The following is a 22,574-nucleotide window of genomic DNA, read 5'->3' on the forward strand; positions in this document are numbered from 1 at the left end:
CCGTCCTCGCCTTCCGGTCGGCGTGAGATTCCGGAAGTGACACCGTTTTGGCGGAAATGCGGTTTGCTTTCTGATGGGAAAAGATGGCTGCTGCCAGTTTGGCTGTTTTCTGCAGAAGAGTCTCAGCCGCTTTGAAGGCTTCTACGTCGTTAATAAATTCTCAGGCCCTTGCTAGCACAGGGTAAGTTATTTGAGGAGTAGGTCTGTCCACCTCCCCAACTTTGGATCTTGTTTGGTTGTTGACATGCTGAAAACGCTTTGGGCTGGGAAGGCCGCTTTGATGGCTGGACGCGAGCCCACCTTTGTGAGGAGTCAGTGACCTTGGAGAAGTCTATCATCTGCGACATGTCCGTGTCTTCCTCAAACATTTTTTTCCACCTACTGCGGACCAAGCAGTTCTCAGGGTCTGTAGAAACCCAGTATTTGTTTAATTAAATGTGGAGGTACAGCAGCATCCTGCTTGACTGGGTGAGTTTTTAAAAAAATTCACTGAAGAGCTTTTTGTTGTGTAACTGAGCGCTCTGTCAGGTTTCGATAGATTAAAAAAGGGGGGAAGGGGATGTGTACTCCCAGAGCCTGTCAAAAAGAGGTGTTCAGTAAATTTTGAGTGAATGAAAGCCGAGTGAACTGAAAGTCGCCTTGCAGGTGTGAGAAAAGAATATACAACACACGGTGGTTATTTCTAGAAAGACCGCTTGTCTTCTGGACAGACAGATCATGTTTGACGTTAAGCTGTACGATTACCTCCCTGTTATTAGCTTTTGTTTTTAATGAGTTGAATTTTATAAATTATTGGGTTTTTTTTTCCCCCAAAAGGAAGTAATGTGTGTGCTCTTGAATCCAGCACAGTTATTGGGCATCTCTCAGCTATAATGTAATTCCTTACGTTAACCTCAGAGATAAGCAGTGGTTTGGGGTGGGGTGTTTTTTTTTTTTCCGTTTTTTTTTTTTGCAGAGATTCAGGGGTTGTAACTTGAAAAGTGGCATACTTGAACCAATTGTCTCTTCATCTCGTCATCCTTTTTCCTTAAAAATAAGTTAGATTTTTTATCATTACTATTAAGTTATCCATTTACAGACACTTTGGAAAATAAGGGCTTCCCTAGTAAAGCGTCTGCCTGCAATCCAGGAGACCCGGGTTCGATTCCTGGGTCGGGAAGATCCCCTGGAGAAGGAAATGGCAATCCACTCCAGCACTCTTGCCTGGAAAATCCCATGGACAGAGGAGCTTGATAGGCAACAGTCCATGGGGTCGAAAAGAGTCAGACACGACTGAGTAACTTCACTTTCACTTGGAAAATAAGGTAAAGTGTTTTGAAAAGAAAGTAAATATCAACTATGGTTTTACCATCCAGAGATAAACAAGTTTTCTTCTCTTTCACTTTCAGAATATACACATACATGTAATTTTAAAATAAAGTCAGGATCATACTTAACATACATGGATTTTTATTTTCTACCCTTGTTTCACCAATTTTTGTTTTCAATTTTGAACCAAAAGAAAAGTTGTAAAAGTGGTACAAAGAATAACCATATACTCATCACTTATATTAATCACTCCCCAGTATTTTGTCACATTTTTTATACTTTTTATATCTGTGCTTCTATTCTTCTGAAATATTTGAGGTGTGTCAAAATTGCAAGCATCGTGACATTTCAGCATGAATTTCCTGAAAACAAGAGATGTCTTAACCACAATATTACAATGATCACACTGGGAATATTTTTTCTTTCTTAATTTTTTAATTCACGGTCCAATCAGTGATCATTTATCATGTTAATTGTCATGTATTTTTAGTCTAATTTAATCCAAAACAGTTTCTTTTTCTCCCTTTCATGTTATTAATATTTTTTTAATAAGGTCAACCTTTTTAGAATGTTCCTTCATTGGGATTTGTCTGCTTGTTTGTTCATCATTAGATTCAGGTTCGATTCTTTTTTTTGGTTGGAATACAGCACTTGTGATGCATTTCATTATTGTATTTTAAATTATTTCTCCAGGTCATTAAATACTGTTTATAGGTATGACTTTTAGATTGCTACATAATAAATTATCATACAGATGCACAATAATTATTTTAACCATTTCCAAGTTGCACATTTACATTATTGTCAGCTTTTTGTTATCATATATAATGCTTTAATAGACTTATAATCACCACAGTAGACATTTTGATTTATCAGTTGCCATATGTGATTATTTTCCTTGGTTGAAATTTCTAAATCCAGTGAAATTACTGGCTTAAAGGAGGAATCATTGGGCCTCAGATGTGTTGCAAAATTAAAATTCAGAATGCTTTTATCTACTTATATGCCCACCAGCAGCATATGAAGGAGCTAAAAATGTTACTGTAAAATATAATTAGTCAATATATTATCTCTGAAATTATGTTCTAAATTATAGGATAGTAGCATCTATACTGGGGATATTAAAAATAATTTCTAAAGCATTTTATAAGTTTATTGTTTCTTGTGCAGAAACCCTAAGTTGGTTTTTTGACATTGTAAATGAGGAAATGATTCCATTTATTGCCTATAAAATCCAGATGTCATGAAACTTTAATCACTTGTTCTTATATGTTCAGTTGCAGGTTTTCTCTTAGTCTGTTGACTAAGAATACACCAAATGTCACATCTTTTCACCAGTGTAGATTACTTCATACCACATTGTCTAGGAGAGGACTGGAAGAATTTTTTGATGACCCAAAGAATTGGGGGGAAGAAAAGGTGAAATCTGGTGAGATATTTGGGTTGACCAGTATTAAATATATTTATTAAACCTTCTATCATATTTGGATTAATTATCCAGTTTGGGAATTACTTATGTTATTTTCTTTTCTCAGTTCCTTTGGGAATATCTGTTAGAGAAAAATAGAAGGACAGTATAATAGTAAGCTATTCCTTGGTAGATTGACAAAAGGTTTAGAAGAGAAGTGGGTTGAAATTATTAACTGAAGTGAGGTTTGGGCTTTGTTTTTGATTTCACTTTTTTAGAGATAATTGAATATTAATTTATAAGAATAGTAAGTATTTTAACATTAGACTGAAAATATATTTTATACTAATACTGACATGTTTTGAATGCTATTGCCAGTCACATTACTAATATCTAATCACAATTAAGTCCTAATTATATATTATACTATAGTATAGAAAGCTATTATATATTTTATAGATAAGGAAACAGGTTTAGAGAGATTAAGTAATTTGTCAAAGGACATGTAACTAGAAAATTATTTCACGTTATGAGTTTATCACTTTAATAGGAGCTTCGTGGACCTGTCAGCAATTAAGGAACAAAAGTAATGAAGATTTACATAAACTTTGGTAAGTATACTGAGTGCATTAACATCTTAAGAGTTTGAGGCAGTTATAGAATAATAATGAGTTATAAACTTTATCTGATGTAAGACATTAAGTGAAATGATTTATAGTACTGTTGGTGATATATAAGATAATTGAAATTTTTTATAAATACTCCAGAGGTTAAGTTACATTATGAGAGACGTGTCAGAGTGAGTTGGGAGTTTAGAAGTTTTATTGTAACTGCTACCAGTCATACTAGCACTTTTATACTACCAATTCCAGGAAACTAATAAGAGAATGGGGATGAATTGGCCACATGTCGGTCTTCTTCCTGTTTATTATTTTGCATGGCCTGGAAGCTTCAGCTTAATTGCTGTGAGAAGGTGTGTAGGAGGATGCACTTAACTAGAAGTTCAGGTAGGTTTTGCTGGCAGGTTCTCCTGATGAATTAGAGTTGAGAGGATTTAAGACAGTTGATTTGTATATCTACATATATTGAATATAAATTGAGGTATGATTGACATAACATTATATTCATTTTGGATGTGCAGTGTAATGCTTCAGTACTGGTATATATTGGAAAATGATCACACAGTAAGTCCAGTTAATACTGTCACTGTACATAGTTACAGCAATTTTTTTTCTTTGTGGTGAGGATTTTCAAGAGCCATTCTCTGAGATACTTTGAGTTATGCAATATGGTATTACTAACTATAGTCACCATGCTGTACCTTATATCCCTATGACTTTTTCCTTTTATAACTGGAAATTTGTACCTTTTGACCCCACCCTCTGCATTCATTGACTATATTTAGCCCAAAGATATATTTGTTTGGACTGTACTGTGTTTTAAAAATTGGGAATTTTCACACAAAAATAAGGACTTCTGGCTCTTCTTGTAAAATCAGACCTGTGGTGGTGCAGCACTGAACCTACATCCCTACATGTAGGTCACCGACGTGGGGACACTTGGCTGGTCTAAATGAAGCAGTGCCTACCACTTCTTACCCATCTTGTTCTTTCACCAAGCCCCCTTCACTCAGCGCTGCTATTTTTCCAGGCACTGTAGTAGGCAGTTAAAGCTTTATCCCTTGATTTAAAGGGTGGTTTATCTTTCATGGCAGATTAAAGAACTGTAAAATGCTTATAAGACCACTAATACTACAGGCTTGTTCTTGTGATACAATAAGAAATAATATACTTTGTCTTTTGTCTCTGATGGCTTAACACATAGCTCCTTAATTCCTTGTAATTGCCTGAGTGATGTAAGTGTCTTTTGTTCTAATTAAACAACTCTCAGAGTGGAAGTGGGCAGGGAGGGCGTTGTTGCACAGCTTCAGGAAAGACCAAGGCATGGTTAGAGGGTGAAGAATTCAGCCTCACTACCATGCCCACCTCTGGGGGGAGTTGGTGGGGGAGGGTCTAGAGACTGAGTTCAGTCACCAGTGGTCAGTGATTTAATCAGTCATGCCCACATGATTAAAAGACCCTAAACAACTAGGTTTGGAGAGCTTCCAAGCTGGTAAATACATGGAAGTTCTGGGAGGGTGTTGTGCCCTGAGAAGGCAGGGTAGCTTTGCACTCCTATTTCTTTTCCTGTGCATCTCTTCCACCTGGCTGTTTCTGAGTTGTATCCTTTATAATAAACCAGAGAGTAAAGTGCTTTCCTGAATTCTGTGAGCTGTTCTATCAAATTATCAAACCCAAGGAGAGGGTTTTTGGAACCCCTAACTTAGAGCAGGTCTATATGTAAGGCCTAGAAATCATTATTGGCATCTAAAGTGGGGCAGTCTTTCTTGTGAGACTGAATCCTTACGTTTGTGGAATCTGGCACTAACTTCAGGTAGTATCAGAGGAGTTGGAAAAGTTGTGTTGGAAAAGTTGTGTTAGAAAAGACAACATAAGAAGGAAAAACCCTCATTTGGTGTCAGATATGTTACATGTAACACAGCACAGATTCATTATAAAAACTGTGTTGTCTTAGAACATGTTTACTGCCGCTTATTGGTAAAGGAATAGTTAAGGTAGTTTCAGTTCATCCTAGCTAAAACCAAATCATTTATCTTCTGCCACTTCCCCCCCCCCCCCCCCCCCCCCCCCCCGCCCAAACTGTCTTCTTCCACACCAAAAAGTAGCCTAGTTCCTTTGTGTCGTGTTCTGTGCCCCCCACGTTTATTTCCTTTCTTCCAGCTCTACTTCTCAGTCAAACAGAATTTATTCACAAAACTCATGCCCATTCAAGCTTTGCCACTTCATGTTTTGATCTCAGTATTTGTGTTTGCTTTGGTTTTCTTTCCAGCCTAACTTATCCCATCTCTTTGATGCTTTCCCTGACCAGCTCGGCCAGAAGGAATGTCTCATCTCTCCCACTTAATTCTCTGGTACTTGTTGTCTATACCACTTAATAAACCACAGCACATTACAGTTGTGGAGGGGGCATATGGGCTAAAAACAGAATGGATTTATACACAGGGAGTTCACAATTTGATTTAGCTGAATTAGCTGCGTGCCCCCCAAATACCTTACTTGTCTTAGCTTTAGTTTCTTCATTTAGAAAGTAGAAATGATTCCAACCTCAGAATTATTGTGAGAATTCAGTGAAATAAATGTATATAATGTGCTTAAAATAGGAACTTAACAGGTGTTAGTTGCCTTCCATCTGCTCTTCCATTTGGAATGTAAGGACTATATTTTATGCTTGTTTGTAACTTCTGATACTTCCTTAATACAGTATGTGGCACTTGGAAAATTTAGTGAATAGATGAGTGAGACTAGATATAGCTCTGTTTAAAAGGATTATGCTAAAGGACTTTTGAGTACAGATTATTAATTTTGATGTCAAAATCCACAATTTTATTAATATAACACAAAATAGCATTACTAGTTCTGTTTTTGATATAGGTATGTTCTCCTGAAAGAAAGAAACATGCTCCTAACTCTAGAGCAGGAAGCTAAGCGGCAGAGGCTGCCAATGCCAAGCCCGGAGCGCTTAGAAAAGGTGAGATTTGTGGGAGTCTGGAGACTGCTGAATGTGGGGTAAAAGCTAAAAGGTGTAAGCGTATGGTTCCTACAATTCTTGGCAAGTAAGTTTCTTTCTATTTCTGCTTGATTTTTAGGAAATCTACATTCTTAAGCAACTATTACTACTATCTAATTTAGAACATTTCCATCCTCCCAAAAGGAAATCTCAGACCCATCTTCAGTCATTCCCATTTGTACTTATAACCCCCAAATGTGCATGGACCTATCTTAGGTAGATCTCTAGGAGTCAAATTGCTGTGTTGTGTGCTAAATCTGTGTTTAACATTTTAGGAAACAGTCCAGCTGTTTTCTGAAGTACCTGTACCATCTTAGATTTCTAGTTCTGGTTTAACTACTACTGCACCCACTAGGTCAAATTTGTTTAATGCTTTTTAAATAATTGGTATAAAAAACCTATAAAAGAAGTGTTATCATCTTAACCATCTTTTAAAAATATTTATTTTTGCCTGCTCTGGGTCTTTGTTGCTGTGCAGGGACTTTCTCTAGTGGCAGTACATGGGCTTCTCTTTGCTGCAGCTTCTCTTGTTGCGGAGCACGGGCTCTTGGGCACGTGGGATTCAGTAGTTGTGGCGCGTGGGCTTAGTTGCTCTGCAGCATGTGGGTTCTTCCCCGACCAGGAATCAGACCAGTGTCCATTGCATTGTTGCAGGGCAGACTCTTAACCACTAAACCCCCAGGGAAGCCCCATCTTAAACACTGTAATTAAGTTTTTAAGTTATAGTTGCCTTATAAAATTGTTTCAGGTGTACACCATAGTGATTCAGTTTTTTATATATATATTTTTTCTTTTTTTTTCCAGATTGCTTCCCATTATAGGTTATATAGAAATTGAACATAATTTCCTGTGTAAGACAGTAAATCCTTGTTGCTTCTCTATTTTATGTATAGTAGTTTTTGTCTGTTAATTCCATATTCCTTATTTACTTTTCTCCCCACCCCCTCTCCTCTTTGGTAACCATAAGCTTGTTTTCTGTCTCTGTGAGTGTGTTTCTGTTCCATATTAGAGAGTCATTTGTTGTATTTTTTAGATTCCACATGTAAGTGATATCATAATTGTCTTTTTCTAACTTCACCAAGTATATTTCCTAGGTTCACCTATTTTGCTGTAAATGACAGTATTTCATTCTTTATTGTGTCTGAGTAGTATTCCATTGTGTTGTTTGTGTGTGTATACATATATATCGTGTCTTCCTAGGCCAGTTGTCTGTTGGTGGGCACTTCAGTTGCTGCCATGTCCTGGCTGTTGTAAATAGTGCTGCTGTGAACATTGGGGGTGCATGTATCTTTTCAAATTACAGTTCTTTTTTCCCGAAATATACCCAGGGGTGGGATTGCTGGGTCGAATGGTAGTGCTGTTTTTAGTTTTTTTTTCCTTAAGGAAAATTATTTTCCATAGTGGCTGCACCAGTTTACATTCCCACCAAGAGTTTTGAAGGGTTCCCTTTTCTCTACACCCTCTGCAGTATTTATTATTTGCAGACATTTTGATGGTAGCCATTCTGGCCAATGTGAGGTGATACCTCACTGTGGTTTAGACTTGCTTCTCTTGAGTCATTAGGGATGTTGATCGTCTTTTCATGTGACTGTTGGTCATCTGTTTGTCTTTGGAGAAATGTCTATTTAGGTTTTCTGCCCATATTTTGATTGGGTTGTTTTTTTCGATATTGAGTTATGTGAGCTCTTTTGTATTTTGGATATTAACCTCTTGTCAGTCCCATGATTTACAAATATTTTCTCCGGTTCCATATGTTGTCTTTTCATTTTGTTGTTGGGCAAAAGCTTTTACATTTGATTATGTTCCATTTGTTTAGTTTTGCTTGTATTTCCTTGGGAGACTGACCTATGAATATATTGCTACAATTTATGTCTGAGAACATTTTGCCTGTGATTTCTTCTAGGGGTTCTATGATGGCATGTCTTTTATTTAGGCCTTTAAACCATTTTGAGTTCATTTTTCTTATACAGTGTATTTTTTATATGGTGTATGAGTTATTTTAGTTTTTGCTACTCTTCTGAGAAATTCCTTCTCTTTTTTTTCTAAATGGTAATCTTGCAGGGTGGAGTACCTAGGTCGCTGGATTTTCACCTTTCAGGGCTTGAGTATATTGTGCCACTCCCTTCTGGTGTTATAGGAGCTCTGTGAATTTTTGAGTAACTGACTTTTCTCTTGCTGCCTTTAAAATTCTTTTAAGTTTTGCCATTTTAATTATGGTGTGTCTTAGTTTGGGTGTGTTTGCGTTCCTCTCGTTTAGGACCCTCTCTCTGTGCTTCCTGTACCTTGATATCTGTTTCCTTCTTTGGGTTTAGGGAGTTTTCATTGGTAATTTCTTCAAATAATGTTTTTTGATTCCCTCCTCCCTCTCTGTTTTCAGAATCCCTGAATCTGTTAGGATTCAGAATCCCTGTTATGTGCAAGTTGGAACACTTTGTGATCATCCCATAGACCTCATATGTTGCTTTCATTTTTTTCATTTGTCTGTCTGCTGTTTTGATTGGGTGTTTTCCATTATTCTGTCTGTCTTGGCAGATTGCCCAGCAGGCTAGAGGGCTTGACTCCTCATGTAGGACCCTAGGACTGGCATGGGAGTGCCCAAATTGTGGGTTGATCCACTCCCTCTTCAGGTTGAGGGTCTGCCCATGAGGACCCACTCTTCCTTACAGATCCCTCCCAGGGGCACAGATACTGGAGCTGAGGCCTTCTCCCTAGTTACATGGAGAACTTCGTGCAGCTTTGGTTGTATAGGAGATCTGCCAGTTTCCAGCTGGTTTTCTGTGAGAATTGTTCCACATTATGTGTTTGTTGGGGAAGATGAGTTCCACTTCTTCCTCCTCCACCATCTTGTTTCCCCTCCTGTAGTTCAGCAATATTAAGTGATATTAAGTAATATTAACATTACTGTGAAAAGGTCAACAGTTATTTAAGTTAGGTTTTCTTCATCATTAAAAAGAAATCATTTGGTGTCTTTTATTTCCATTCCTTGAGGCAATCAGTTCAGTTCAGTTCAGTCGCTCAGTCGTGTCCGACTCTTTGCGACCCCGTGAATCGCAGCACGCCAGGCCTCCCTGTCCATCACCATCTCCCGGAGTTCACTCAGACTCACGTCCATAGAGTCCATGATGCCATCCAGCCATCTCATCCTGGGTCGTCCCTTTCTCCTACTGCCCCCAATCCCTCCCAGCATCAGAGTCTTTTCCAATGAGTCAACTCTTCACATGAGGTGGCCAAAGTACTGGAGTTTCAGCTTCAGCATCATTCCCTCCAAAGAAATCCCAGGGTTGATCTCCTTTAGAATGGACTGGTTGAATCTCCTTGCAGTCCAAGGGACTCTCAAGAGTCTTCTCCAACACCACAGTTCAAAAGCATCAATTCTTCGGTGCTCAGCCTTCTTCACAGTCCAACTCTCACAGGTTTTCTTCATCATTAAAAAGAAATCAGTTGGCGTCTTTATTTCCATTCCTTGAGGCAGTCAATCCTGTGTATTTCCTATATATCCATCAGAATTTTTCTCTGCATATAGAAATGTGCCTGATTATTTTTATTTACATACATTTATTTATATTGTATATACTCTTTTGGGACCTACATGTTCTACTAATATATTTTAGAAATTTTCCCACATCAGTAAATGCAGATCTGCAATTATTTCTTCCATGTAGAGGTTTTATTTAGTTAGATTTGTTTGTTTATCCATAGAGAGCTTTCAAGGTCAGCTCTTTATTGATGTTTTTTCCATTCCATAGTAAGTCAGTGAGACTGGAACCCAGCTTTTCAGTCTTGCTTCCTAACCTCAACTGCTTCAGGTTTCTTTCCCCACACTGCTCACCACTGTTAGGATCTGGGTACCCCTGCAGAGGGTCAAAGAAGGGGTGGGATAAAATCTCAGTTATCTACCCTAATTATGGAGAAGTTTAATCTGCCTTTATAAAAATTAAGTTGCATCATATTTGGGGTTTTTTAAACTTTATTTTGATAAAATTTGAGACTGACAGAAAAATTATGAGAACAATACAAAAAGGCCTCCTTCAGCCAGATTCCCTGTGTGGATACTTAACCACATTTGCTTTATCCTTCTCTGCCTCCTCTCTACAAAAAGACATTTTTCCTCAACTGTTTGAGAATAAGTTCTGTATGTGATATCCCTTTACCTGTAGGTATTTAAATGTATATTGCCCTGCCCCCCCCAAAGAAGTACAGATCTTATTGAAATTTCATGTTATCCCTCCTTTATAGCAAAGAAAATCCTGACTGATGTGTTTTCAGTTTTCTCTCTTGAATCTCCTTTAATCTGATTAGTCAGTCTTTCTTTGTTTCGTGACATTGACATTGTTGAAGAGAATGGGCCAATTTGGGCTTGTATGATATTTCTCATGATAATCATGATTGGCAGGAATATCATAGATGTGATGCTGTATTCTTCACAGTCCATCAGGTGAGGAGGCATGCAGTGTTGATACATTCTGTTATTGAAGTTCTTAGCATTAGTAATTTGGTTATTGTGGTGTTTAGGTTTCTTCACTGTATAGTTACTAATTTTTCTTTGAGAACATGTAAATCCTCAGACTTGTACTCATTGGTTTTAGCATCCATTAATGATGATTCTTTTCCATGGGGATGGTCTTGATCCCTGTCTCCTGTACAGTGTCACGAACCTCCATCCATAGTTCATCAGGCACTCTGTCTATCAGATCTAGTCCCTTAAATCTATTTCTTACTTCCACTGTATAATCATAAGGGATTTGATTTAGGTCATACCTGAATGGTGTAGTGGTTTTCCCTATTTTCTTCAATTTCAGTCTTAATTTGGCAATGAGTTGTTCATGATCTGAGCCATAGTCAGTTCCTGGTCTTATTTTTTTTGACTGTATAGAGCTTCTCCATCTTTGGCTGCAAAGAATATAATCAATCTGATTTTGGTGTTGACCATCTGGTAATGTCCATGTGTAGAGTCTTCTCTTGTGTTGTTGGAAGAGGGTGTTTGCTATGACCAGTACATTTTCTTGGCAAAACTATTAGTCTTTGCCCTGCTTCATTCCGCATTCCAAGGCCAAATTTGCTTGTTACTCCAGGTGTTTCTTGACTTCCTACTTTTGCATTCCAGTCCCCTATAATGAAAAGGACATCTTTTGGGGGTGTTAATTAAGAGAAAAGCAAAGGAGAAAAGGAAACATATAAGCATCTCAATGCAGAGTTCCAAAGAATAGCAAGGACAGATAAGAAAGCCTTCCTCAGCAATCAATGCAAAGAAATAGAGGAAAACAACAGAATGGGAAAGACTAGAGATCTCTTCAAGAAAATCAGAGACATCAAGGGAACATTTCATGCAAAGATGGGCTCGATAAAGGACAGAAATGGTATGGACCTAACAGAAGCAGAAGATATTAAGAAAAGGTGGCAAGAATACACAGAATTATACAAAAAAGATTTTCACGACCAAGATAATCACGATGGTGTGATCACTCACCTAGAGCCAGACATCCTGGAATGTGAAGTCAAGTGGGCCTTAGAAAGCATCACTACGAACAAAGCTAGTGGAGGTGATGGAATTCCAGTGGAGCTATTTCAAATCCTGAAAGATGATGCTGTGAAAATGCTGCACTCAATTTGCCAGCAAATTTGGAAAACTCAGCAGTGGCCACAGGACTGGAAAAGGTCAGTTTTCATTCCAATTCCAAAGAAAGGCAATGCCAAAGAATGCTCAAACTACTGCACAATTGCACTCATCTCACACACTAGTAAAGTAATGCTCAAAATTCTCCAAGCCAGGCTTCAGCAATACATGAGCCATGAACTTTGAGATGTTCAAGCTGGTTTTAGAAAAGGCAGAGGAACCAGAGATCAAATTGCCAACATCTGCTGGATCATGGAAAAAGCAAGAGAGTTCCAGAAAAACATCTATTTCTGCTTTATTGACTATGCCAAAGCCTTTGACTGTGTGGATCACAATAAACTGGAAAATTCTGAAAGAAATGGGAATATCAGACCACTTAACCTGCCTCTTGAGAAACCTATATGCAAGTCAGGAAGCAACAGTTCGAACTGGACATGGAACAACAGACTGGTTCCAAATAGGAAAAGGAGTACGTCAGTGCTGTATATTGTCACCCTGCTTATTTAACTTATATGCAGAGTACATCATGAGAAACGCTGGGTTGGAAGAAGAGCAAGCTAGAATCAAGATTGCTGGGAAAAATATCAATAACCTCAGATATGCAGATGACACCACCCTTATGGCAGAAAGTGAAGAGCAACTAAAAATAGCGTCTTGATGAAAGTGAAAGTAGAGAATGAAAAAGTTGGCTTAAAGTTCAACATTCAGAAAATGAAGATCATGAAGGGGACGACAGAGGATGAGATGGCTGGATGGCATCACTGACTCGATGGACGTGAGTCTGAGTGAACTCCGGGAGTTGGTGATGGACAGGGAGGGCCTGGCGTGCTGCAATTCATGGGGCCGCAGAGTTGGACATGACTGAGCAACTGAACTGAACTGAATGATGATTCATGCCTCAATCAGTTATTACTATGATGTTTGCTAAATGGTGATTGTCTAATTTCATTGTTCATTCTACATTAGTTAGCTTTCTTCTGTAAGGAAGGGCTTTTCTTTTCTCCATTTCTTCCTATCTTCCTTTCCCTTTTTTTCCTTGATTCATGGATTCCAATCTGATTCAGTACCTTTAGTATTGTCATTCCATTTTTGGCCAGTGTGGGTTCCTTCTAGCTGGCCTCTGTGTTCTCATCAGTCTTCGATGAGGAATAGCAGGATATGCTGGATTCATTTTGTACTTTTTCTGCTTCAACCCTGGAATCAGTCATTTTACAGAGGAACCCTGCTTCCTTTGAGTGGAAAATGGTATATTTAGAAACTAAGGTCTGAGTTGTGGTACATGTTTTCATTGCTGCAAAACATTTGTAAAGTAATGTGATTTTATTTTTAGATATGTTTGCCAACTCTGCTTTTAAGGAAAGTTATGCTTCAGAGACTCTTTCAAGTGGATTAGCTGTTTATAAATAGCTCATTGTTTGATGAAAAAACTCTTGCTAGAATGGTGCTGTTCTAAGACTTTTAAACTTCAATAGTAGATGATCCCTCTCCTTGCTTTAAAAGATATATTTTAGAGGTAAACTTCAGCCCAGTAGATCATATGTCTAGTATTTTCTTAATTAGTAGAATTTAAAATATAAAAGTTTTCTCCAGATAAACTGAAACTGGTATTTTTCAACATCAAATGTATGCAATTTTCTCAGCACTTTTGTGACATACTATTGGGAATGCATGTAAGAATTAAAGATTTTAAAATTTAAAAATAAAAAACTAAAAAATAAAAAAAAAAGAAAAAGAAAAATTTTAAAAGAATTATGCTCAATTTAAGATATAAGCTGAAACTTTGGGAACTATACAGGGACACTCTTGCTTCTGGGAAAGTTATAAACTAGAAAAGAAAGCTCTTTGAGAGTGATTTTTTTGAATGAGGTGTATCTAATTGATACTTTTGATTTTCTTTCTTGTTAGCATTAACATGAATAACTGGATGTTAGCTCTGTGTTCTTGGTAGCCATTTATTTTCAGTCTGTGAGCTAACATTAGATTTCAGTTAGGAGCCTCAGCTCTGACCTTGGGCACTCTTTAATGTAGTCAGTCAGCAGCCAGGTTTACTGAGTTCCTGAGGGTCAGAGGCTTTGTATTAGGCTCTGATCACTGTGGTCCCTTTGCTCCTCTGTTTGTCCTCAAAATAGGATTTGTTGTTCTCACCCATCTTTTATTTCTCATGAATTTTGTAGAAAATCATATGGTTGAAAGGAAGTAGCATGTGGATTCAGCTATTCAGTGTGGCTTTGAGTTAAGCAGGTCAAAATATCTGAGTATTTGGGACACACTGACTAAGGCCAGAACATAGGTTTTAATATTTTCAAAGTCACTAATTGTTATCATTTTGTAATAGCTCATTGAGTTTTGAAATGATGAGTCAAATTGGGTCTCCAAAAAGAAGCTGTGCAAGTGTATCCTACTCAAAAAAAGTAACATACGGAAATTTGAGTTCAATAGATTTTTAATTAAACTAAACTTTAAAAAAGTTACAGAAAGTGATACTATAGATACCTATGTATATGCATACCTAGGCCAAAAATATTTTTAGAAAATATTTGACAGAATGGTTCTTTGTTCATCATAGATTTTCTGTAGCATAGTCCTTATGTGTTCTCTTTCTTTGGAATTCTATCATGGATGATTGTTGAAACTGTATTTGTGTATTCTTTTCTCAGGTTGTAGATTCCATGGATGCATTAGATAAAGTTGTCCAGGAAAGGGAAGATGCTCTCAGACTTCTTCAGACTGGTCAAGAAAAGCCTAGACCTGGTGCTTGGAGAAGAGACATCTTTGGAAGAATCATCTGGTACGTAGTAGCTCTTATGAGATGAGAGTGAAGTCCCATGCCTCATCCTCTGTCCAGTATCTTTTAATATTTAGATACATTATAGAGATGTATCTAATATAAACAGAGGTCCCCAGATCCCTTTGGAACTTCAGGGTATGAATGAAGGTAGCTTTGTCAGGTATCCCTTGGCATCCCATTCCCATGGTTCAGTTATTTATGGGTTCTTCATAGGAGTGGTTCTTAATCTTATGTGAATCATATGACCTTTTGAGAATCTCATGAAAATTATAGATCCTTTCCTCAGAAAACTTTACATTGCATGTGTAATTTCAGAGGGTTATAAATCCCATGAAGCTCATTTTAGGACACACCTATCCTCTTTGCCCATTAAGAACCGGAAACTATTTTAAGAAGTTCTTGAGGAATAAGATCATGTGGACCAGGCTCAAGTTTGCCCCATTGCCCTTAGGTTAAGCCCTAGTCCAAATGTTGAAACAATTTTCATTACATCTTTCCACTTCTGTGACATCTTGTCTCCTGGATCCAATTACAAAGTCCTATGAGACTTCGGAAAGAATCTGGTAATAAACATTCACACTGAGCTATGAGAAATTGAGAAGGCCCAGTGTATTCTGTATTCCAGGGGCTTTATTTGCATTTGGGTTGAACTGCTGAAAGGAAGCATCATTAGAAATTTAAACATCAGTCAGCAAGATGAGGAAGGAATTTTGGGTGGTTGGAGACCTTCTCTGTACTCTTGAAATTACACTGCATGCTTAAGCATTTGGTAGATTATTTTATGTTTTTAATTAATTTTATTTTTGGCTGAGCTGGGTCTTCTGTTGCTTCACATGGACTTTCTCTAGTTGCGACGAGTGGGGGTTACTCTTGGCTGCAGCGTGAGGGCCTCTCATGGTGGCTGCTCTTGTTGCAGGGCACAGGCTCTAGGCACGTGGGCTTCAGTAGTTGCAGCATGGGGGCTCAGTAGTTGTGGTGCACAGGCTTAGTTCTGCAGCATGAGGAATCCTCCTGGACCAGGGACCAAGCCTGTGTCCCCTGCATTGGAAAGTCCTGGTAGATTCTTTAACTCCATGTAATTCTTTTAATGGAGTTTGTGGTAACAGGGCAGCTTGGAGCCAAATTTAGGTGAATGGCTGTGTAGTCTGTAACTGTGATCCAGTGCAGAAAAGAGAGGGCATCTGTTAAGTGCTGATCTTGTTAAAGTTTTAAAATTCTTGCTTTTTAACTTTTCTGGAGTTAAAGTAGTGAACAAAGCAGTTATGTCATCTTATTAACCGACGTAGCTTATTAAAATCAAACATTACAATTCCAAAAGATTGGTTAAATGCCCTGAAATTAGTTCATTACTTTTTTAATTGAAATATTTTCCAGTGTTATAGTATGAATTCAGTTTCCTTTTTTCCCACTTAGCATTATTTTTTAGGTTTTGTTATGTTGAGGCATACATAGGTAGATACTTATTTATTACAATGCAGTTTATTACATTTTAAAAACATAAAGTACATACATGTATCAGTGTTTCAAATTATATGTGAATATACATGTATATGTGTATATATATAAAGTCAGTACATACATATATGTATGTAGGAAAATTACAAAATATATCTGGTAATGATACACTCCAGTTTATGACTAGAAGCTATTGTGAAAGCAGAGAACTTAAGTTGTGTTTTAAAACTTTTATATATGTATTTTTAAAAGAGTGATCTGAAGCAAACATTGCAAAATATTAACCTTTGCAGTTTTACAGTGGCTTCATGAGTGTCTGATACCTCTTAGTTCAGAATGCTTCATAATGTAAACTGTATAAAAATTTTAAAATCTTTAAAAAGCCAACTACAATTTATTTTATTGAAAACATATCTAGTCCAAAGAAGGCTAAATCTGTAAAAAGTGAAAATGTTAGATGTTTTCTATAGAGTGATACCTTTTTGTTTTCTTGGCAGGCACAAGTTCAAGCAGTGGCCTATACCTTGGTACCTAAATAAAAGATACAATAGAAAACGATTCTTTGCAATGCCCTACGTGGAACGTTTTGTCAGGTGAGCACAAGTACCCTTAGCACTAAAACATATCTTTACATCAGCCGGTGTGTGTTAAGCTTTTATATGACTAATACATTTCATTGTGGAAAAACTAGAAAAATAGGTTAAAAAAAAATCTTACATAATTTCACCATCCAGAAATAGCTGCTGCTAACATTTTAATATATATCCTTTCAGAAGTTTTATTGTCTTTCTCTTCATCAATATATATAAGTAGTTTTAAAAATCTTTTTGTAATGTTAAAGTTCCATACACTCCAGCTGCATAGAATGTGAGCTCATGTTATTGCAGGAATGATGAAATGAGAGGGTGCTTGGGTGAGGAAAGGACCCAGCTGTAGTATATCTGAATTCATGTTATCCTGAAGAATGGTGATTTCCAGATACTTTGCATAGCAGGTTTGTTATTGAACAGGGAGAAATAGGGCTTCTGTTGTAGTAGAGGAGTGAAATGGTTACAAGCTGAGAACTATAAAAACAAGGTAAGATTTTTAGAAACAGCTATTTGAAAACACTGGATCCACATCTAAAAACAGACAGAAGCCTGAGAAGAGTTTTAATCCCCAGAATTGCAATTGAACGGGAAAAGAATTGCCAATGTCTGCTTTCTGGGGTCAGGGTGCCACTTAACATCCAGGGTTGTGGCTGCAGAAACAAGGTGGGGAAAATTGCCTGGTTACTGGCTAAAGGTGCTACAGATCAGAATTCAAGGCAGAAAAGCAGCTGGAAATTTAAGGGGAAAATCCTAGCAGCACAAGAATCACAGCTTTTAACAACTGCCTTAGATAATGCAGCCACCTTTCAGCATTAATTCTTTTAAAGACGAATCTTTTCCTCTCAAAGCTTGTTTCCATAATGAAAAAACAAAAGGACCTTCAAAAGCATAACCTTGCTAGCATGTGAGATGAGCACAATTGTATGATAGTTTGAACATTGCCTGCATTGCCCTTCTTCAAGATTGGAATGAAAACTGACCTTTTCTAATCCTGTGGCCACTGCTGAGTTTTCCACATTTGCTGACATATTGAGTGTGGCACTTTAACAGCATCACCTTTAGGATTTTAAATCACTTATCTGGAATTCTGTTACCTCCATTAGTTCCTAGAAATGCTTTATATTCAGTGATTTAACTTCCTGCAAGAGTGTCTCCAGAATTTGTCCTTTCTGCTCTCAATTTCTGCCCTAGTGCAATCTGTCTTCATCAAATTGAATTATTGAACATTCTCAAGAATAGTAAACCTTGGGCCGGGATACGTATAGTTGTGGCTGATTTTCATTGTTGTATGGCAGTTGAAATTCAATACCTTAACTGCATTGTTATATTTCAGTTTAAATACAGTAGAGGCCTGGCATCCATGAATTTGTCATTTGCAATTTTGATGATTTCAAAATGACTTTAGAGGTCAACATTTTAGCTGAGGTATGAAGGCCTAATGCCCCAGGATGCTAATAGGTACAGGCCAACTCAGTGGCAAGTCCAACATGCACTAAGTATCATCTCTTAGCGTGGTTTTCTCTCAGCATAGGGTAAATGATGCTGGACTGGGTGCTATTTGAAATTAGGGAGTTTCTAAATGTCTCAGGATGTAGGACATAAAAAAAATCTAATGTATTCAATAAAATTACATTATTTGTAAAATAAAAGAGAAAGCCCAGTTTGTTGCAGACTCATGAAATCTGTTCTTACTTTCCAGTCAAAAAGTAGCAAAGAGAATTGGTGTAGGGTTATAGATGCAATCAATTTCTTTGGCCGCACCAAATGGCATTTGGGATCTTAGTTCCCCAAATTGAACCTGCAGTGGAAGCACAGTCTTAACCACTAGACCTCATGCTTATCTTTGACTTGTGTAGGTTTACAATGGTTTTTCAGGTTCAATAATAATCATGACACACCTAATACAGAGACTGGCACGATTGAGGTCTTTAAGTAATTGATTTGGACATATGTTGACAGTACCGAGTAACAGGGAAATCATTTTGTATAAATTGCTGTTATGCTTTTATTTCCCTAGATTGAGAATTGAGAAACAAGCTCGCATCAAAGCAAGGAAGATAAGTTTAGCACGAAAGAAAGAACAGTTTCTTCAGAAAAAGTTTCCACATCTTTCTGAAGCCCAGAAGTCAAGTGCTGCCTAAGACATCTTAACCATAATTTACTATTTTGTTTTTCTTGGATTATATACAAAAGTAAATACCAAGTGGTTTATAAATAACTTGTGTTTTTAGTCAAAGGACTGTCTACTGTTCTAAGAGTTATTATGGCATGCTAATTTTGGAAGTGGTCAAAATCAGATAAAAAGTTCAGATTAAATTTCCATTTTATAAATTCTGTGTCTAAGCAGACTTTTAATTAACTGCCTGCATCTTAGAGTGCGAAAGTGATACCAACTGCTGTAACAAATAGGCAAGAAGGTAATTTTGGAGTTCAGGTAACCTTAACTACTGTTGTTACTAGATATGAAGGAGCTATGAATTCAGTTTAAATAAACAGTGGGTACAATGATAAACACATTTAGTATTTAAAGTAGCAAGTTAACAACACAGCAGTCCAAAAAAATATTTCTGGAATGGCTAATAATTTTTATTTAATTTTAAAAGCCTAATGTAAAAAGCATAGGCAATAAGTTTTACTAGTCAATAAAAAGCAATTCTACCAATCCACTGGTAATATACTAAACAGAGTTGGAAAGCATTTTACTGAAAGCAAAATATTTAGAGAAAATAGACATTTATACAAAATTATAAAATGCTTGTAATAAGAATAAGTGCATTTCAAGGAAAGCACAAACTTATTTTAATTTATAGAACCAGTTAAAGCCTTAAAAAATTTAAGTGGAATTGAAATATGCAAAAATGTATAAACATCCTACAAAAGATGGTTGTTCTTTTCCTGAGTATACTAAAGCTATGAAACGTAAGGTGACATAGAAGGTAGAGATTTGGGAACTTATCAAGGGCATTTCCTTTCTACACACTGCTTTCCTCCTTCTTCATATTCTTGTTTGGAAATCCACATCTGCTGAAAGGTGCCCTGTGAAAGGAAAGAAAAATTACATATATGTACCTTTCTATTGGGAACAAATTTTTTAAATATTTTCACAATTCTGAATCTTTTAAGAGCTCTTATACCTCTCCCCAAATAGTACTCAAATTATACCCTTCTTATTTCTGCCCTCCTCTAGGATACCCAAAGACACTATTTATACTGTCTTGAGGACTTAGAAAATGCTGGGAAAGGAATATGAAGGAAGAGTTTAGCTATGATGGCTTGGTTAACAGCAACAACAAACTGTTGGAAGGCTTGATCCTAGTACAGTATTTATGCAATGTTCTAGCATTTGATTAACGGTAACATTGAGAACTCAGACTAGGATAAAGTTTGGCAAGTACACAAACGACAGTACACATGCACTATTCTAAATAAACAGAAGGTGAAAGGAGGAAAAGGACCGAAGGAGGAAGGATCCTGGACTACGTTACTACTAAGACGTGTAAGCAGGAGAGATCCGTTCCCTGTGACTACTCAAGTGGATTCGTACGTATGCAGTTTTGAACTAAGATCTATTAAGAGACTAGAAATAAAACATAGACCAGAAATACATAAATGGGCAGTTAAAAACATTTAATAGTTAATAGCTTTTAAAAATATTTAGCGTAAGTACTCATTTACTTTGGCTGCTCTGAGGTGAAGGGGAAATCTTCCAAATTTAGGATACAGGTTAAGTGCAAGAATTTCCTCCTGATTTCAAGGTAGGAAGCCAGTCCAAGCAACATGCAAACCTCAATACCATGACTTCACCATCTGCCCCAGGAACCAATTCCTGACTTCTACCTCAGCAACAGGCCAGGGAGCAACCAGTATCTAAGAAGAATGATTTAATTTTAAGTGGGCTGCAGAATAAGTCCTGACCAGTGCCAATGTGAGTACTGTTAGAAGAGGCATGGATAAGTTAACAGATTCCCACCCTGGAGAGGGAAACTGTAATCAGACTGACAATACCCATTAATAAGGCAATGAGGCATTTTTGTCATTTCAGAATAGGTAAGACTATTTCAGAATAGGTAAGCATAAGTCCTCTACAAATGTGATAGATATAAAAATGCAAAGATAAATGATACACAGGAATTAGTTTAGTCTTTTTACTAAATTTAGTATTTTAAGTGATACATTCAAGTTAAATAAGAATCTTAAACTATTTTGCAAAGTAGTTTATCTACTAACCAAAGAAGCTAGAATGGAGCCACCGATCCATGAACTAAACCTCCGTTCTACTGTCGTATTATTTGCAATCAGTTTCAATCGCATACTCTAAAAAGGAAGAATAAGTATTAGTGTCATCAAATAGAACAGGGCCTCAACTTAGGAAATTCAATTTTGATGACTGGCTCTGGTTCAAGCACTAATTATACATAATTATTTTGTAGTAGCTAGGTTAATAATAGGCATAGGTTGAACTACTGAAAAGGATTTTAAAGTACTTTGGCTTGTGTAATTTAATAAATTATGAGAGGGAAATGGTAACCCACTCCAGTGCTGTTGCCTGGAGAGTCCCATGGACGAAGGAGCCTGATAGGCTACAGTCCATGGGGTGGTAAGGAGTCAGACACGACTGAGCGACTTCACTCACTCACTCACCTATAAACTATAGAAAACTACATGCTAGAGAGTATAGTATTCAGAATTTCACCTTGAAACAGCAAATATGTATTTGAACACTTACTATATATCAAGTAGTGTGCTAACTACTTCATATATTATTTCATTTTATCAACACCAAGTGTAATTATTACCCCAACTAGCTACCCTTTCTGCAGTCATCCTCAACTTTCTAATTTATTCTTTGGGCTTTCGTGCTATCTTGGTTCACCCCCTCCTCCCATTCCTTCTTGCCCCCATCCAAACCAAAATGCAGATGTCAGACACAGGGAAGTTTATTCACACTGCTTTCTTTTCAGATTAGTGTTTCTGTTACGCTTGAACACCCTCTCGATAAACATGGTTTTATGGCTCAGCACTACCCCTATCTCACTTCCTGTATGGAGAGATCTTACCTAGGAATTTGCTTCTGGGGATAGTTCTCAGATTGTTGATACTTACCAGTTACTCTATATATGAACATTCAGTTTGAGTCTGTGCATGCAGCAAGGGTGGAGTATGTAGAATGGGAAGGAGAGGTGCTGGGAGCAGAAGGGATGAACACGGGGTTTTGTAGGTGAGGAACTGGTCAAATCCTATTACAATGGATTTCATTAAATTTTAATTGCCTCCTAAAAGACAAAGATAGCATCTACCTGGTCTTGATCAGACCTTGGACAGCCCATGTCTATATTCATTATTCTGGGACTTTCTATGAAATCTAAAGTACTAAATCAAGGTATATTACCGATCAGTCTGTATCTCCAAAAATGTAAGGAGATGTCAACCTAGTGCCTGTATCAGTACTTAAAGACTGTGGCATAAGTAAAACATTCAAATACACAGCTTCCATAGATTCTGTTAGGGCCCATCTAACCTCTAATAAATTTTTTTTAATGTAGTATTTATTGCAGAATACCTTACAGAAAACTACTTGATGGATGTTTAAAAATCTAAAAATGTCTGTTACTAATGGACCATGTACACCACCTTCTCTCTAAACCAGATTCTTCTATCCTTTTTGAAAGTTATCATAGTGTACCAAGAGATGTTTTTAATAAAGCATAAAAACTCTTCAGTCCTCTGCCAGATTTTATCCTGTAAATTTGCTATGTAAGTGATATGACTGGTACCTATCTTTCT

At 37.1% G+C, this 22,574-nt stretch overlaps 2 protein-coding genes across 4 annotated transcripts in view; one reads left to right on the plus strand and one right to left on the minus strand.

Annotated features, from left to right (window-relative positions):
• The first annotated feature begins 65 nt into the window (after positions 1–65).
• On the plus strand, positions 66–22,509 carry MRPL47 (mitochondrial ribosomal protein L47). 2 transcript variants are annotated; one of them, XM_004003131.5, is made up of 7 exons: positions 66–181; positions 2,586–2,737; positions 3,267–3,327; positions 6,208–6,304; positions 14,615–14,745; positions 16,698–16,793; positions 18,808–22,509. In XM_004003131.5, exons 1-7 carry the CDS (start codon positions 84–86, stop codon positions 18,929–18,931), a joined length of 759 nt encoding a protein of 252 aa, XP_004003180.1. In that variant the 5' UTR covers positions 66–83; the 3' UTR covers positions 18,932–22,509. The 2 variants fall into 2 exon arrangements, with proteins under 2 accessions (XP_004003180.1, XP_042090092.1); XM_042234158.2 differs by lacking the exons at positions 66–181; positions 2,586–2,737; positions 3,267–3,327 and adding an exon at positions 3,671–3,723.
• Positions 16,209–22,574, minus strand: part of ACTL6A (actin like 6A) — a 32,784-nt gene continuing 26,418 nt past the window's right edge. For both annotated transcript variants that reach the window (XM_027958144.3, XM_060393422.1), the window contains 2 exons: positions 21,018–21,104; positions 16,209–19,826 (listed from right to left, as the gene is read on the minus strand). In XM_027958144.3, coding sequence (XP_027813945.1) covers positions 19,746–19,826; positions 21,018–21,104 — 168 coding nt within the window. In that variant the 3' untranslated portion in view covers positions 16,209–19,745. The remainder of the gene's footprint in view (positions 19,827–21,017; positions 21,105–22,574) is intronic.

The sequence above is a fragment of the Ovis aries genome, chromosome 1 (genome assembly GCF_016772045.2).
Source record: "Ovis aries strain OAR_USU_Benz2616 breed Rambouillet chromosome 1, ARS-UI_Ramb_v3.0, whole genome shotgun sequence".
In the NCBI taxonomy this organism is placed as follows: Eukaryota; Metazoa; Chordata; class Mammalia; order Artiodactyla; family Bovidae; genus Ovis; species Ovis aries.

Bases quoted from the DNA above. Each gene is read 5' to 3' on its own strand.
- MRPL47 (XM_004003131.5), top strand. From the start codon at position 84: ATGGCTGCTGCCAGTTTGGCTGTTTTCTGCAGAAGAGTCTCAGCCGCT. The intron at 2,738-3,266 runs GTGAGATATTTG...TCACTTTAATAG, and splicing joins GGAAGAAAAGGTGAAATCTG to GAGCTTCGTGGACCTGTCAG. The intron at 6,305-14,614 runs GTGAGATTTGTG...TTCTTTTCTCAG, and splicing joins GCCCGGAGCGCTTAGAAAAG to GTTGTAGATTCCATGGATGC.